This window comes from Pleuronectes platessa, chromosome 7 (genome assembly GCF_947347685.1).
Source record: "Pleuronectes platessa chromosome 7, fPlePla1.1, whole genome shotgun sequence".
NCBI lineage: Eukaryota > Metazoa > Chordata > Actinopteri > Pleuronectiformes > Pleuronectidae > Pleuronectes > Pleuronectes platessa.
Window position 1 is genome coordinate 13,533,842 of NC_070632.1, and position 17,920 is coordinate 13,551,761.

The 17,920-nt window shown below is 43.5% G+C and overlaps 1 protein-coding gene across 1 annotated transcript in view; it reads right to left on the reverse strand.

The window, feature by feature from the left end:
- LOC128443978 (RNA polymerase II elongation factor ELL) overlaps window positions 1-17,081 on the reverse strand; it is a 28,422-nt gene extending 11,341 nt beyond the window's left edge. Inside the window, exons 1-4 of the mRNA XM_053426241.1 lie at window positions 16,897-17,081; window positions 13,376-13,423; window positions 1,767-1,894; window positions 1,073-1,227 (exon numbers count right to left, since the gene is read on the reverse strand). Coding sequence (XP_053282216.1) covers window positions 1,073-1,227; window positions 1,767-1,894; window positions 13,376-13,423; window positions 16,897-17,034 — 469 coding nt within the window. The 5' untranslated portion in view covers window positions 17,035-17,081. The remainder of the gene's footprint in view (window positions 1-1,072; window positions 1,228-1,766; window positions 1,895-13,375; window positions 13,424-16,896) is intronic.
- Between the last annotated feature and the right edge of the window lie 839 nt (window positions 17,082-17,920).

Genomic DNA, 17,920 nt, shown 5'->3' on the forward strand with positions numbered 1-17,920 from the left:
TGAAAAGTAAATCATACATTTTTATCTAAATTATGGACCTTTTGCAACTCTGAAACCCATAATTGTGACTTGATATATGGAGATTTTTTTTGATGCGTAGAGCATTTCTGTACCATAAATATTGAGTCGTCACAAAACAACTGTCGGCACATGCATGGTCCATAAACCCTTCATTTCTGTCTCTGGTGCCCCGGAGAAGAGAGAGACAGCTGGATGGTTTGAAATCATTGTTCAAGTAAAACAGGATATCTGTCAACCTCTGCATGTTTAACAGGGAGCTCTCGTGTCTGTTATTAGATGCATTCATATGTTGAATGTATTTTGCTAATTTTATTTCTGTCGCAAAGCATAGTTCCAGCAGTAAGTACCCTAAAAATCAAGTTGTGGATTGGTCCACACAACCATTCTTAAAATAATCGACAAGCATTTAAACTGGTGGCACCTCTAAATGTCATCAAGGCCCATGGACAGATCATTTATAAAGATGCAACACGGTCAATTTAACTGACAATGACTCTAAAACCATGGCTCAGGCAAGAAGAAGGTGCCGAATAAAACATTTTAAGAGTGAGATCCTGCACGTAAGATCCACATTACTCCAGGCTAAGCTTGGCATCCTCCTTCTTGAAGACGTTGTTTAGAAATATTTCAGATGATTAAGAATCAAATTCCTATCAGTGTAATTACATTTTAGGCAAAACTTCCTCTGTGTAAGACTTGTTGGGGCATATACTTCTGGTGAAATCAATCACATTAATGGTGCTGGTGGGCAAAGTGGCACAGTGCCTGATCAATCTGGTCAAAACAGAAAGGATTTACAAGAAAGAGAGGCATCCCTCGCGTTAATAATAGGTTGGCAGCACTTTGATCAATTAGGTGATAACTTCCACACCATATGGCAATTATCAGCAGGACGACTCGGTGAGAGGAAATGGTTTAGAAGCTTTCTGGGTATGTGAAAAACTCTCTGTTTATCTGTCCTTGATCCCCACGTGCTTGACGGCTGCCACGTAAGACTGGGGCTTGAAAATAAAACAGCATGTAGTTACAGCCATTAGGCCAAAAGGCTTACTTGGCCCGGGCTTGATCTCAATTGCTGAGCGGCTCCAGATGTCCTTTTCCACCTGAGACATGCGCTCCCTGGTCGTCTGGTAGGAGTCGTCTGTGGCACAAACTGTGATCTTGTCCTGAATGCTGCCCTGGCCCTCCAGGTGATCCCTGCCCTCCCTGTGCAGAGGAAAGAGGAGAAGGAGAGAGGACTTAAGAGTTGAAGCATTCAAATTCTCTTGGCTCATTAACTGGCCTGTTGTCAAAATCAAAGCATCAGGGATTATTGCTGTCGTATTTTGATATGTGGTGTTGTCTGACGCACACATCGAACTGGCTCGGTGACTCGTGTCTGCATGCAAATTCTATTTCTGTTTCACACAGCTTCATTCTTAGCAACAAGTGTGGTGTTATAAAAGCTAAAACTCCACTAGAAATGAAGCAGATCTAATGTTACCGTCTGACCCTGCATAGCCACCAACACTACCTCTCTGTTCTCAATTATGACAGGTCACACCTCTGAGGTCAGTCATAACATTACAGCATTCGGGTGTTATCGTAGTCTTGTTTAAAAGCAGGGTGACAGTGGCGCAGTCTGTTGTTGTATTGAAGAGAGGCCATTGTTAGGTGAGGCCCGGTGGTCTGAGTCTCGCACCAAATTTACTACAGATTCCATTTGTGGTCACCTGTGGAAAGACTTATGGTTGCATGCTGCTTACCCTGAGACATACTGGTGAATGCAGTCGAAGCTGGACTGGGGCTTGTCTTTGCTGTCGCTGGATAGGTAGAAGGAGAACACCCGGAATCCTTCCGGAGATTCAGGGGTGGGTGCCGGGATCTTTAGGTACTAACAAAGACAAAAGAAAAACAGGAAGTTTAAAAATATGAGATCTTCGGGGTAAAATTGTAAAAATGAACACCCAGTCAGTTCTCCATTTGTGTTTACGAAACCCAAGTGATGCTAATTTTTAACTTTTGACAGTGTTATGACATGCTTGAGTGTGTCTGCTAGCATTGCTAATTTGAGTGGTTTATTAAGTAACAAGCAGGTTTGCCCTCTCCCACTTGCAGCCTGATCCGAGTTTGACGTCGCCTCAACGGAGAAAAACAGGGATTCAAAATTAAAAACCCTTTATTAAAACTGACAGGAGCGATCTTGACTTGCTGTCTTTTTTTTGTTATCACGCCATAAATGTGACCTAAATACTCCACCGCTTGGGCCAATCACAGGAATCACAGGGGCGACATGGGACAACCCCATCCCCCACCCCCTCCCCAGGTCAGGAATGATGACCTGTAGCCAGTCACGGGAGGAGTCTGTCTGAACGGCAAAACATAACAATAGTATTAGCAGTCATCTTTTTCACTTGAGTGATAACCTCTCTTGTCACAGACTGTCCTTGTCTCCCAAGCAACAAACAGACTGAGAGGTCGAAGACTCGCTCTCGCTCTCTCTCTCTAGCGCGCTCTCTCTCTCTCTCTCTCGTCAGAAACCTGTTACATAAAATGACCCAAAAACCCACTTCTACTTAAAAAGGACAGTGCAACATAGAAAGTCTTTATCAGGTAATGTGTCCTTTAAAACACATTGGGCAGCTGCTCTCTTTTCCTCTGCCTGCGGCTGTGTTTCACCCTGAAAATGTAAGGTTTTGGTGATGGAACGTCCTTGATTCGGCCGAACCCCAACAATGATCCCCCGTCCTTTACAAGCATGTGCGTGCTCACTGAAGGGCTAACACTTGTTTAGAGATTTCTGCAACAGCTCAAATCGTTTCCCCTTTTTGTCTTTGTAAGAGATGTGGTACCCCCTCAGGCCTGGAAGCATACTGGCGATTTTAATGGCGGGGTCTGGAGAAGACCAATTGTCAGTCCAATGGACTTGACTCTTTAGTTATCGTTAGTGATTGATTATAGGCTGCCGGGCTGAGAGCGCAGTGCCCCTGGCAGATATAGCAGGCAGGACTATAGCTGTCACAAATGCCCAGTCATGCAGCAAAGCCATAAGCAGTTTTTTTTCCGCCCAGAGCCAATGAACAATTCCTCTCCTCCAAAACCCCTCCTCCTCCTCCTCCTCCTCCTCCTCCAAAACCCGACGCCTGCCGTCCACCCTGCCCCCATCAGCCTCCAGCTTTTCCTTCATGTGCACAAGCCCACCCATGTCAACATAAAACACAAAGCAGCCCGCAAGACCATGGACACTTGAGGAACACAGCTGACCATTAATTCTGTCCTATTTCTGTCTGACCGTTCACATGACGTGGTGAAGCAGAGTCATGCATACGTCTGCTTCGTTGATTTTTTTTACACTAATTAGGAGCAATCAATCACAAGAGCATCAAAGTGAGCGTGGAGAAGAAGCGAGCCGTGTCCTCAGGGCCTATTACTTTAAATTGAGTAAAGTAGTAGCCGCCATGACCAAAATTACAAGCAAAAAGTCACCAAAAAGCAGCAGGCAGAAGAAATGCAGAAATGAATTCGTTTTTAAATTGAAAGTCCTGCAGAACAAAGCCTAGTAAAGACTAGAGTGCACATTTAGCATCGCAATACCGCCACCATGTCTCCTCTTTCAGTCGATGACAGCGGTAGGAGCCCCCTTCCAACCATGCATTATTTTTGCCTGTCACCCCCGTCCATGCCACCGTGCACACTTCACATTCTGATTCTAATCAATGTCACTCAGGTCAGACTGTTCAGGGGTCGCCCCCCCGTTTTATTCACAGCTTCCTTCTCGAGCTTCATAACCGTCATTTAACCCATTAGCTCCCAGCGCCTGACTTCCAAAGGAGGAGTCTCTCTACTAATGTAGCCCTCAAAGTGTTGAGCAAAAACATCTCAGCTTGGTAGTTTGAAGCTTCATAACCAGTTAGCTTAGTTTAGTAAAAACAAGTGGATACAAGCGAGGAAAAGTTGCCAGGCTGTGTCTGACACTAGCAAAAATCGTCTTCCGATCTCATTTGTTTAATCCACACAAAGCCAAAATGTCCCAAATTACAATCCTGCTGTGCTTTGTAACTGCTGATAAACAGTGGCCACTATGTGAAAGAGTACAACTACGAGATAGCAGATGATGCTATAAGGAAGTGTAACAGTCAACAAACTGAGTCAGTAAAGCTGCTTTCAGTCACACACTGTAGTCCCGAGATTTTAATGAAATTTGCCAGAGGGGCTGTACGAGAGAACGCTAATGTCTGAGCCAGTTGCTCCTGACATTTTCTGAAACTTTTCCTGTCAGCCCCCTGCTGAAATGTCGAGGAAAAAGTCTGAGTCAGCCACTGTGACAATACCGCTAGACAGTGTCCGGACATTTCACAGTGAGCGAGTGGGCGTGTTGTGGATATTTCTATGACGCAGGGGATGCAAAAGGGGAAAAAAACAAGTAAAATACAAACAGCTCAGGATGAAAAAGAGGAACTGTACTAATACAACAGCCCATCGAGGATTACAACTTGTAAGACAACAAGATACAAGAGCTTCAGGCGATAAGAGCTGACGTCAGTGTTGATGTGCTGTAAACAAAAAAACAGCTCTACCCTGACACTACTTCTTACCAAAATGTTCTAGACATTTTCCCCATTGTTTCGAACAAGTCCCGACCTGGACAATCAACTGCTGCATTCTCCATGTGATAAAGGCAAACTCTGGGAAACGTCCGGAAATTTGGGTCCGGTTCATGTCTGAAAAATAGCTCAACCGAGTCACTGAAATGTAATATCCATCCTAACTTTCCTCATATTAGCTACTATTAGCCACCATATGGTACTGATCATACTATACCAGTAGCATAGCCTCCTTTAAACTTTTTAGAGAGTAGAGATTTACATAGACTGGCTTCGATAATCAAAATAACATGTATGTGAGTTGTGCAAAAATGAGCAGGGTGTAAAAATGAGATATTATTTTATCCCCGACTGTGGTAAAACACTGTTGTATACTTTAGTTCTTCTGGAATCAACCCTTTGATAGATAACGCCATTGCTTTTTTTGACTTAAGGTAATGTCCATGATCACATAACCCAGTCAGTCATTGACAGTTTCGCAGCACACCAACATCAAAAAGAACTAACTCCTAACTGTGCCATAGCCAGACAAGACGGTTACAGATGACGGCTTTTAACAGTGACTAATCATCACAGCCAATTAGATGTCCTTTTCATCATCGTCCCACCAGGAGAGGCCTGATGAAACTAACGATGAGGCAGGATGTGCTCAGTCAGTTACACAACTTGTTCCAACAGGACTGTGACCCTGGAGCGGCTGTCACTCAAGCAGTAGGTGTAGATTTACATAGAGACGCTGAGTCATAGGCATCTCTACATGGAGCTTATCCCCTGAGGCTCTGCATGTGTGTCTATGTGTTTGTGTTTGTCTGTGTGTGTATTTTACTGCTTATTCTATTTTTTAGGAGGAGGAAGTTTCACAACTCTCAGAGGTCAGATTCAGGGATCGAGGTCAAATATCCCTCAAGTTACACTGAGAGATGTAACACCTACATTCAAATAATATTTACATCCACTTTGATCATTCTGGTACAAAATGGGACAAAAATTATAAATAAATATAATAAATAAGCTAAAATCTAGAATGCCCCAAAACTTGTATTCTTTAAATTTAGAAAAATACGACAATATAATCTTACATATTTGCAGTTATATTTAAATCTCTTATAATTTGAATTTGCTAGTCCTGCAAAGACAACTATTAACTTGCCATTATGTGTCCAGATGGGAAGGAGGGGAAGAATTCATTTAATTGCTTATGCTCCATAGTATTTTAATTATGATTGTGTGCTGCATTTAATCTGTTGATTATCAGAGAAAAGCTTAGTGGGGTATTATCATCAGAGTGTGCTATTAACATTAACATTAACACGTGTCCGTTTAATGAAATCGAGCGACGTCATAAACACACAGCACTGAGCGATGTGTGCACTAATGCTTCTCATTACCATTGTATGAGTAAGGCCGTTGGACAGTTACAGTCAGAGCAGCCACACGGCAGAACAGCAATCCTTAGCACCTTGTCAGTGCAGCCCCCCATGGAGCGTCCGGGCTGATACAATAACTGCCTCTGTGGCCTTGGCCCAGCCACATCTGCTCCTCCAGGCCCTGGGTGTTTGGAGATGTCAAATACTTTCAAGCTGTTGTAAGGTGTGAACTGGACTGGAACAGAAAATCCCAGCAGGGGACTCAGCGTATGAACGAGGACAAAAGGCCGTATCGGTGATGTCTTTTTAGCTAAACGTTATCTTTAACACCATCAGTGTGTTAAAAACTGAGGTTAAACAGAGTTCTTAGCGCTGCTATTTGGTGAGGCAGGAAAAATACCTTTAAAAATTCAAGGCCAACATCTGCTTGGAAAGATGAGCCGACAGTTTCTCTCTGTGTCTCTCTTTCTTTCTTTGCTTTGCGGACGAAAGCGAGAAGGCAGAGTTCCCAGTTCTGGTATTTGGCATGGCAGCACTGAGATGGAAGCAGGCGCCTGGATATGTGATTTACTCTCAAGTCTTTGCCTCCTGCCCCTGTCTCTGACAGTAGTTACCATTGTCTTCTCATCTGAGCCTACTCAGCCATAGCTGCTCTACGAGCTGCCCGTCTTTTGTTCTAGCTTCTTCCCCCACAACGCTGAGTGCAATGGCCCATCGGCCCGCCTGGATTATTCATGAACAGCAGGGACGTGTGGCTGTGTGTGTTGGGGGGGTATTGGGGGTTTGGGTGTGTGTGGGTGTGTGTGTGCGGAGGGGAGGGGGGTCGGTAGCGGCTCCCAGTAGAGCCACTACATGAGGGGTTGTCCTAAATAGTGCTCCTTTAGGAATGTGTAACCCAGTCGAGAGGAGGGGGTAGGATTCCCCTGACTGGAGCAAGTGCATTTGTCCCTGATTCACCCTTTATTTCTGTTCTGTTTCTAATTTGAGCTCATGCATCATATGACTCTACAAGTTGAGGTTCAGGCCAGAGAGAGGAAAACGTCAGACTGTCAGCCGTGTTCCAGTGTCGCGTGCAGTCAAGCAAGTGCAGCGCTGTTGACAAACCTTGTCTCAGGGAAACACAGGGGTCAGACTAAATGTTCCCCCTTGGCCGGCCTCAAGCTTCGCACAGGGTGATCTACAATTCCACTGTGACTCATTGGTGAAAAGCAACGACATCACCTCTTATGCTTTAAATTATGCTCTCAGTAGGCCTGCATGTACGCTGCAGTTCCTGTGCTGGAGGATCTATTCATTGAGGGGGGTTGGTAGAGACAGGAAAAAGCAAAAGAAAGAAAGGGGGGGTTGGGGACTGACAGGGGTTGGGGATATGGGGATGGGCAACTGTCGAGCATCCCCCAAGGTACTGGCTGTTATGCCAAGCAGAATCAGTCTTTTTTTCCTTCTTTTTTTTCCCAAAGAGCATGGGGGCTAATCTGTCAACCTTAACAAACACTCTCTTTCTCCCCACCCCTGACACCCCCACCCCTCTTTACTGTAAGTGCCTTCCCTCTTCATACACAGAGGGATGGAGTCACCACTAAAAAGCCCTCAGTTACATTGTATTTAAGTGGCTGGCCGGTGTTTTCTCTCATTGTCATATGCAAAGAAAATTCTAATAATCAGTTATACAGTCACGGATTGCGTTGTCCTGGAAGTACATCCTCTTTTAATCCCAGTCTAATTTGCATTAAATGGTGCTGGGAAATTGCCTGAGCACGTTGGCCATTAGGCTTCAGGTGCACTGACACCACCGATGGGTTTTGTTTATTCCTCTGCAGCGACCTCACAAAGCGCCGGGAGCTCTGCACTCTCTCCCATTATCGGACTTCTCTCCCCGTGCAAGCGAGCAGGTCCGTAATCCTTTAACAATTCTCACGATTGTGCGTTGGAAAGTTATGTCCAAACCTGATTAACGCGCAGGGAAACTTGGAGAGAGTGGGGGAAATCCAAAACATGCACTGAGACGTGATGTGTAAAATCCGGCTGGGCAGAGGTAAGCCAAATAACACAGTGAACTAGCTTGAGCTGTCAAACTCATTCAAGCGCCACAGTGTGCATAAAGACAGGGATCATCGATCAATCCTTTTAATGTGCAGTGAGATCCCTGCTCTTTATGAAAAGCCTGATCAGGAAATTCGATTTAAAACTTTAAGTCTTTCAAAGTCTGCTTGCCATTATGATGCTATCCAGGGACATTATTCTTACTGCCTCCAACTTGGTCATTTTATCACAGAGGAAACAGCTGTTCTCCAAAAAAATCAAGTGGAAATAGTCTTTTTTATCCAGTAGGTATCTTCTATCATCTTTCTTATAAAGATTACATAACCCTGTTAAATCCCCCGGTCTTTAGATTAAACAATGGCTCCCTGGGGTTGTTTTGAAGCTCTTGGGTCTGAGCTTTAAACGCTCCTCACCACTGCACATGCACAGACACACTGCCTGTGTTTATTTACACCGTCTCTGCTGCTCATATCCTGTTTTTCTGCATTTTTAAATCCGAGAAAGAAAAATGTTTACGATAAGAACTCCACCGAGGAACAGTGTATGAAATATTACTCATGAAAAACATTGTCCTATAGCTTTACAAGACCAATTGACCTATTGGATACATTAATAATTAATTAATCTCCAGTTTTACACAGTGATTCAAAGTAAGAAGTAATTTAAAGGTCAATAACCTTATAAGCAATCTGAATTGTTTAAGACCTTAATGATGCCTGATTTGAACGTCTTTAGTCTGTGAAATGGTGCTTTATTACCTGCACTAAAGAAGTTATGTTTTTGTCTCACAAAAACGACTTTACCGTATTCTATTTTTTTTTCTATGAGGGATATGGAGGGCCAAAGAAAGAACCATCTTCCATTTTGGTGTTGATCTGGATCAGGGGGCAGTTCCAGCATGTTTTTTTCTCACTTTCTCACAACATTGTGCATTTTCATTGATTTCTTGAAAAATAATTCATGGATGTTCATGTAATAACACTCAAAATCCAGCTCGGGTGAATTTGAATGGGATTTCATAAGGGACTAATGTGCCTTGGTGGTGATATAAACCCTTTTCTGCACAATTCTATAATTCAAGAGTTATGCACTGGTAAAATGTTAACTTTTTCTAAGAAAAGTGAGAGAGTGGAGAATGTGTGAATGATATTTAGCATTACGTACTCACGACACAACACCCGAACGAAAACATAACACAGGAAAACTCAAGTCTGTTTCACAAACTACGGAGTGAGACGCTCTGCGGTTTCTGCAGGATTTCTCCGCCTGGCTCTCTAAAGGCCCATCGGGATCCAGGGAAGTCAATGTGAAAACACAGTGGGGGATCGCCCGCTGGATTCACCACGAGCGTGCTGGGGCGAAAATGAAAAATAACAAAAAACAAAACAAATATCTCCTGGTGAAAAACCAGTGACACACACGTAGAAGACAACAACAAAGATGTCTAGAAGGTCTGTGGTAATTAGAGCTGCTCCCGGTTTCTGTGAGTTGTAAAGAAAATCACGTGATCTCTGCAGCATTATTAATACGTCACTTCCTGTCTCTGCCGGCTGCATCCGGTTGCTCCACTTCTCATCTGAAAAAGACGGAGGATTTGTTTCTGTTGTGAATGCGTCTGTGCAGAGAACCTCCCGCTGTGTTGGACATGTGTGAAAGGCAAACTGAGGGATAACTCTGTAGCCAATTCTCCGGCTTTTACCCGCAGGTCATGTCTGAAAATGGCTTGAGTGTCTAATCCTGTCAGATTTAAATTTTTTAAATACTAACACAGGTCACCTTTGGTCACACGGCCTGACCAGTATGTGGCCTAAAGGTCTGATCTTATACAGCATTTTTTAAAACTCCCACAGGCACCATGGCATCCTTCAAGATGCCCTGTTTCAAGCTAAAGAACTCGCAGAGTAATGACAGAGGAGCTCACAGAAGAAAATGCCTTTTAAATGTAGGATCTCATGAGGCCTGCTCCTAAAATATACTGTATGATCAAAAAAATCCTAAGGCCAAGTGCCTCTGCATAAACACAGAGTGCCACAGAGGAGCACAGCGCACACAGACTTTGCCTTGCTTAACACATCTGGATGAATAGAGCGGCGTGTGCCCTTTCAGAAACACGTGGGACAACTCTCCCTCTTACTGCAATGCCACTGGGAGAGGACAGCTCTCCAACCACATTCCTGTTATTGTTATTCTAATTAGCTTCCAGAAAAAAAAGAGGAAGAAGAAAATGATGTTCGCAACACACACACACACTCATACGCACACACACTTCCACAGTGCAAAGACTTATTTGTAGTGTGAACGAGAGGCGGGGGGGGGGGGAGGGGGGATGGTGTACAGTCAGAGCAGCCGTGTGTGAGGTAGAGGCCCTGATGTCTCCTAAAAGGATTCAGCCAAGTCATGGGGCGAAATGGCACAATAATCAAGAGAGCGAGGCTAGGGGGAGCCGAGGGGGGGGCGGCGGGGGGGGGGGACGCTCAGCCTTCACACACAGTCGTCGTGAGAGTATCTTTAAGAGCACCTCTACATTTCCCCCTCGTCCCGACACTGCTGCCTTTATGTGACAGCTGTGCACATAAAAAAAACGGCCATAAACAAAAACAATTACACTGGAAACTGCAATTGAACATTTATGAACTGAGGAGGAAATGAAAACGATGTCACACCTGACACAGCATACAGTATTCAAATGTCATGTCCATGTTTACTACGCCAATATTACACCCATAAAACCTGCATTCAGCGGTAGAAAAATAAAACATGGTGAGCCCCTCAATGGTATGTCACAATTTTGCAATGCATTCGGTGAGATGCAGCGTTCACCAAAGAGCAAGCGGAACGATCAACAAATGGGAGGATGTAAAGTAGGTGCTTTAAATGAGAGTATTTAGGTTAACTGGATAAAAGCCATTTTCCAATCTGTTCACGGCCTATAACAAAAAAAAGTAACACAAGTTGAGTTTCTTACTGAGTGGACATCGATCTTGCCGACAAGCAGGTGGCTTCGCCTGCCCTAAAGGAAAATAGGCACTGGGATGTGAAATTCCAGGCCATGGGAACCGAGAGCAGCTCCCAATATATTCCTTAATCCCCTCTGATGATTTCAAAGTAATCCACAATCAAATATCCTTTCAGCTTTGAGCTTTTGCTAAATGTAAGAAATAAGTATCCCCCTGCTTCTTCTATTTCTTTATAGTTGCATCACCATCATCTCCACAAGAAATTCCACTCCGTATTTACCAAACCCATTCGGTTCACTTTCTTCCTATATCTTACTATTTGATATGCTCCCTTAGATGTTTCCATCCGTACGTTTCCCTGCTGCCGCCAACACTCTTTTCAGAGGAATCTGGGAGCTTGTGTCTTTTGCATGATTACAAGCTTGGCAGGCAATTTACAATAGTACCACTAAATGCCGCAGGGTCAGAGAGGAAGGCGGCCCAAAACCTCAGCGTGCTATTTCTCGATAGGAGCCCTGGCCCCTGATACCGCTGAGCCCTGGAGTGATGCCAGGACAGTGATTTGAAGAATTCCTCTGGTTTTTTCTGGCCCTGGATGTGCCCCTTTACATGAGATGTGACATGAGCCAACGAGAGAAAAGATCAGAAAAAAAAGCAGTCGCAGCTTCTGTGCCCGGGCTCTACAGCTGGGAGCTGTCAATGGACACAGACCTCCTCACTTGCGACACATGACCTCTTGAACCTCGCGCTGCTGTTAGGGAAGGGACGAACTCCAGGAAAGCACTTGATGGAGAAATAATAAATAGGGAAACACCTACATCTGTGACTGTAACCCTCCAACCTGGAGACACAGATACTGGTTATCCCCTCGGTCTGTTGTGTGCCAGACTGCCATGTTCGCCAACATCCTCCCCCCACTAACGGCTTAATCTGGCTTCCCCCACCACCAGTGGTTGCAGCTACCTCATTAATGCCCAATCGTCCAGCTCGGGGACTTTTGTCAGAGGGGGAGGGAGCCCATGCTTGAATTCCGCAAAGCAATTTGAATATATAATGTGGTAGCTGAGATATTATCACCAAATCCTATTCAGTGATTAAAGCACACTTAGATTGCACTCACTTAACATTGCTTTAGAGAAACACTCTTATAGGCAGGTTAATCTGCGGCTTGTTTTAGAGATGTTTCATCACAGCCTAAATTAGTTTCTGTTGTGGACACGTTCTGCATGTTTTCCTGGAGGGAAATTCCACAGCGCCTGTATCATTTCTGTCTTCTAAATCTTTCATGTCCGCACGGAGACAACAGGCTTGGAGACACGCGGGCTCCCCGGGGTTCGCCAATTCCACCACCTCCTCCCCCTCCCCGAACAAAGCCTCCCCAGTTGCGAGCCTGACCCAGTAACCTGGCTAGCAGCCTGGGGGTATAGAGTACCCTGTCTTAGGGCTTCCAGTGCTCGTGTGAGCGCACAGGGCCAGCATTTGTGTACAGTCACTTTCGTCAATGCAAGCGGCTCTTGCTGGGATTAGAACAGCTCCTTTTAGACGGGGCTGTTGTGTGGTAAATGTGTAGTGGCCTAGCAGGCAGGGCCAGGGAGGTTGTAATAGTGGCTGGGCTAATCTGGCCGGACACAGGCATCTTTCTTTACTGCCGCTTCACAGGAATGCACTGTTTGTTGTCGGTGCCAAGAGACTTTGGAGATCATGTACTCATCACTCTGCATGCTCTTCTGAATCATCATAATATAACTGAGGAAATCTGAGGCTGGACAAACAGACAGTTATATTCAGACTATTGACCCAATTCTGAATAGGACATTATTTTGATTATGCTATTTGTTGAGGTGCTATTAGAATATTCCGTTCATATTCCCATTCACTTGATTATTACTCACTTCAACATGTCCTACTACTTGTTTAAATGCAAACCCAAGACATGCATTGGGAATTGCGTTATATTCCACATGTTTGAATATGATTACTGCTTATTCCCAGTATGACCTTATTCGGGCTGAGGTGATCAGACAATAGTGTTTGCTTGGCAGTGTCTTATTACTATCATCTGAATCAGGTGAATATTGGAATATTGCTGTCCATGTCACAGGGTCTAATGACGCCTTTCCATCTGGATCTGGGCACTGGCACATTAACAGCTATAGCCATGTTCTCCATGTGGATCCCTGTATCTTCCAGTTTCCATGATCGGAGTGACTGACATTAAAATCATCCCGACGTTGGCAAGCGAACAAGGCCGACCTCTCTGCCAATGCATGCAAGTGCTCATCGGCTGCTTGAGAATCAAGTAAAATGTGCAGAGGAACTGTCACAAGTGCGCTCCACAGTAAATCAGAACTAATTAGAGCATTCAATTTCTGAGGCATTAGGGAGAGTATGCAAAACATCTTACCCCCTGGCTCCCCTTGAAGCAAATCGCAGGCTGAGTTGATAGTGATGCCTGAGGAGGAAGAGAGAGGGAGAGAAGAAGGGACTCGTCACTGAAGCAGAAATGGTGTTCATATTTAATCAAACGAATGTCTCATACATTACAAGTGAAAATGTATCGCCGTTGTTCTGGCTGTGCTTCATGGATTCCTCTAGATAACAGCGCCGTGGCTTGGTTAGACGAAAGCTCTGTAAACTTTCCTTATTAAATGCCAAAATACCCATAATTACCTTTTCTCATCAGGCTTTACCTTAATGAATTACTATGATATTAAGTCTTCAGTTTAAGGGCTAGTAGCTGTGATCTACAGAGGAATGTGAGGGATTGATCCATAGCCATCAGAAAGCTCCATTTCAGTCGTGTGTGTCTGTTCCAGCTCATTTCCAAACAAATGAAAAAAAAAAAATATTTACCCAGAGAAAGACAAAGCTCCTTCTGAAACCATTTCTCTTCCTTTAAAAAGGTGCTTTTCATAAGCCCTCTGTGCTGTGGTTCGTAGAAGCTGTTCCGCTCTCCAAGACCACAGTGTACCTGGCTCAAACTCATAAACGTTGTATTGTTTCCTTCTCCCAACCGGTGACAAAATATCGACATTATAAAAGAGTGTGGCTTTAAAGGCAACGTGATACATGGTTAATAGGTGGGGACTATTATCTGGGAAGTACAGCTGTGCCCGTGACTGACAGGGCTCTCAATTTATTATTAATGGCTTTGGGATATTTCCTCCCTATCGAGGAGCATTGCTGTGATTTTCTTCATCATCCATTAGCTTTTAATATTGAATGGGATATTAAATATTAAAGCATATAACATTAGTTATATGTACCAACCGCAACTGTAAGCCCAAATAAATATTGTTAAAGGTCGGAATTTGGATTGATCATTTTTTTAAGTTTCCTCATAGGCTGCTGATTTTTTTTTCCTACTTCTAAACTTTGGAAACAGTAACTAGCAATGTTGAAAAATTATTTACTAATACTTTGTAGATTAAGTGATGAGCAAATAATGAGACTTTCTGTTGAGGGTTTGTGAGAATTCCATCTGGCTGGTGATTCTCCTCCTCCAGCGAGTGCATTTGGAGTTAAGGGATTTATTAACAACTTGCCTATAACATGATGATTCATTAGGTGAGTGAAAAACACATGAGCGTTAATGAATGGGGTAATGAAGAGATTTCAAGGCATTATCACAAAATAAAGAAGAGGGTGAAGAATAGCCAAAATTATGTTTATTACAGACTGGTGATCCAAAGATTGTTATTAATGGATATAGTTAATGATGAGGAAAGTATTACTAAATGATTAACCATTACCATTATGAGAAGGGTTATGCGTGGATTAATTTAATTAATCCATCAACATACCATTTCAATACATTTTTCAAATAATAATTTAAGTAATTTTCTCACAATCAAGCCTTGAATGAACTGGTTTTAATGTTTTGTACGTGAGTATGTGTTTATATCTTGGTCTGATGGTTGGATGAAAGATATAATCCATGAAAAAAATGAAAGAAAATTATTTTCTGTAGCTGAAACTATCAGTTGATCATGTTGCATGGGAACTGTATAGATCATCAATTAATTTTTGTTGTTTTTGGGGAAAGTGACAAAAGTTCACTGGCTCCAGCTTCGCAATTTAAGTCTACACTGGTAAATTAAGCATCTTTAGGTTCTGGGTATGTGTGCGTCGACTCAGTCATTGGTATGTATTCATATACAAACAATCAAGGGCAGAATAACTACCTATTTATCTTCTCTTTTAATGGGGAATAATGCAAGTCATTATTTTGGCTCTGTGGACGTTTTTACAATTTGTAGTTCCCAAATTAAAAGTCTGAATTAGGAAAGAAACCTTTTAAGTTCGCAGCCCCTAATAAATGGACTAAGTTACAGGAGGATTTTCAGCTTCAAAAGCTAGAAACATTTACAGAGTTTAAACTCCTATAAAGTCTCTTGAGTCCAGATTTTCTGTGTTCAAGTGTTTGATACGATCAAGTTAATGAATCAATGTGTTTGTTTGGTTATTACTTTTACCTCTGAAACTATGTTGCTGCTCCTCTTGGCCAGGTCTGACTTGTATAAGCGATTTTTTATCTTAGTTAGGAACTTACATGGTTAAATAGAAACAAATTGGGATTGAAGGATCTTTCAGTATTTTCTGACATTGGATCAGCAGCTAAATCTACAGTCGCAGCCCTGATACAAGACAATACATTTATATCTTAGACTGAGTCTTCCATTATAGCTCTCCTCAATGACACCACAGACAGGAAAAGCCACGAATATATCAGATGTAGTCACAGAAACTCTTTCAGGTGGAAGCCGCTGAATGTGGACACATTCTCACACCGTGGTGAGAGTGTGGTCTTTGACTTGGAAAACTTTTAGCAGTATAACCTCTGCTGCTCTGCCTGCCTGGCTGGCTGACTGGCTGCTTGGGCCCGGAGGAAGCTGTCAGACTGGGTGAGCTCCAAAGAGTTGAGTCTGCTTCAGCAGTGGAGCTCCAGAGCTGGGCGGGCTTCCAGGCGTGTAAAGGGCAAAACAAAAAGAATACACAAGAGCCGAGCAACAACTTGCTAAGATCTAGCTGGCTGCCACTGAACCCCCGACTCCTACTCCCAGCTCTCAGTCCTGTTGTGGCCCAAATACACTCATTTGTTTTGACTGCTCAGATAAAAAAACAAAACAATGAGGCTTGTCCAGCCATAACTACGAGACTAACTGTCTTATCGAGCTCGGCTCTGGGAGAGAGGATAGACTAAATGATCCTGGTCTAACCTAATGGACCATAAAAAGCAATAAAAGAGTCTTCAGATCCAGGGCAGAGGAATAATTCCCCCTCATAGCTCCTTCATTAATTTATTCCCCAGAGCAGAGAAAAAAAAACAGCTCTTTAAAAAAAAAAAAACACATCCATTGACATCCAGTCATCTGTGTTCACCAACAGTCTCAATGATGCATTTCAGATTTATTCTATGAGGAGAAAACGGGAGGGGTTTAAAGCTCGGGGCATAATCACTAACCTCTGTCATTTGGGAACTTTAATACCTTTTGGGTTTTCGGGAAATTGCAGACAATTTCAATTCACCACAGCCCCCCGCCCCCTCCCCCTTTCCCCTGCTTTAAATAAAATGTCACGCAGGAGAGTTTAAATGGAAATAAAGTCTATTAATGACAGTAAATCAAGCTGTGGTCTGATTTCTATTGTAGCACAGCCAGAATAAACCAGCCCGTGTCTACCAGACACACCGACGCGTCTGTGTCGATGTCGGTCCAGAGTCTACTCAAGAGTTTCAACTTTACTTTCTACTGACAACAGCAACAACAACAACCACCACCACCAGCACTGTGGCGTCGGGAGGGGATTCCACAGTTCCCGGAGTTGGGAAGAACCGGAAATAAAAAAAATGCAAAACAAAAACACGAAAACACAAAACACCCCACGCATCAGCTGTGAGGTGTTTGTCGGTCGGGATTTCCCTACCTTCAGGTTCTGGGAGGCTTCCAGGGTGCGGATGGCAGTGTCGGTGAGTTTGACGTGGTACAGCGTCTGATTGGGGCTGCTTTTGTTGATTCTGCCACAGGAGAGTCCATAACGATGCTCCTGTCTCAGCGCTGCCATTTCTACTACTGAGGGGCTACTGCTGACATTCAGCCCGACGTGACGGAGGAGAGAGAGAGCGAGCGGGGGCGGGGCTAGGGACACGCGCACGCAGGCAGGCAGGCAGGCAGGCACACACACACACACACATACATTTGTGTGCTTCTATCTTAGTGAGGACAGTCATTGACAATACATTCCCTAGCCCCTTTACTCAATCCTTAACCATCACATATAAAGTCTTTAACCTAATTTTAACCCTAGAATCAAGTCACAAAGTACATTGAGGAAGAGAGGACCTGTCAAAATGTCCTCGATTTGTAGGGTCTATGATTAAAATGTTCCTAACGAAGATATAAGTACAGAAACAAAGGCAAGCACACAAACACAAACACATACACACACACACTTGTCTCTCTATAGTTGCGAGGACACTCATTGGCATAATGCATTCCCTAGCCCATATACTCTAACGTTAACTATCACAACTATCTTAACCCTCAAACAACCCTTTGAATTTGTGAGGACCAGCCAAAATGTCCTCACAACGTCAAAATAAACTCACAATGATTGTATTGAACCACAATTGGGCCTCTTTACTATATAAAGACACGCTCAAACACACATATACACACAAACAGACACACATGTTTTTACTTCTATCTTAGTGAGGACAGTTATTGACAATACATTCCCTAGCCCCTTTACTCTAACTTTAACCATCACATATTAATCCCTAACCTTAACCTTAGTCTAACCCTATAGAACCAAGTCACACAGTACATTGAGGAAGAGAGGACCTGTCAAAATGTCCTCAATTTGTAGGGTCTATGCTTAAAATGGTCCTCACAAAGATATAAGGACAGAAACAAAGGCAAGCACACAAGCCCATACACACACTTGTCTC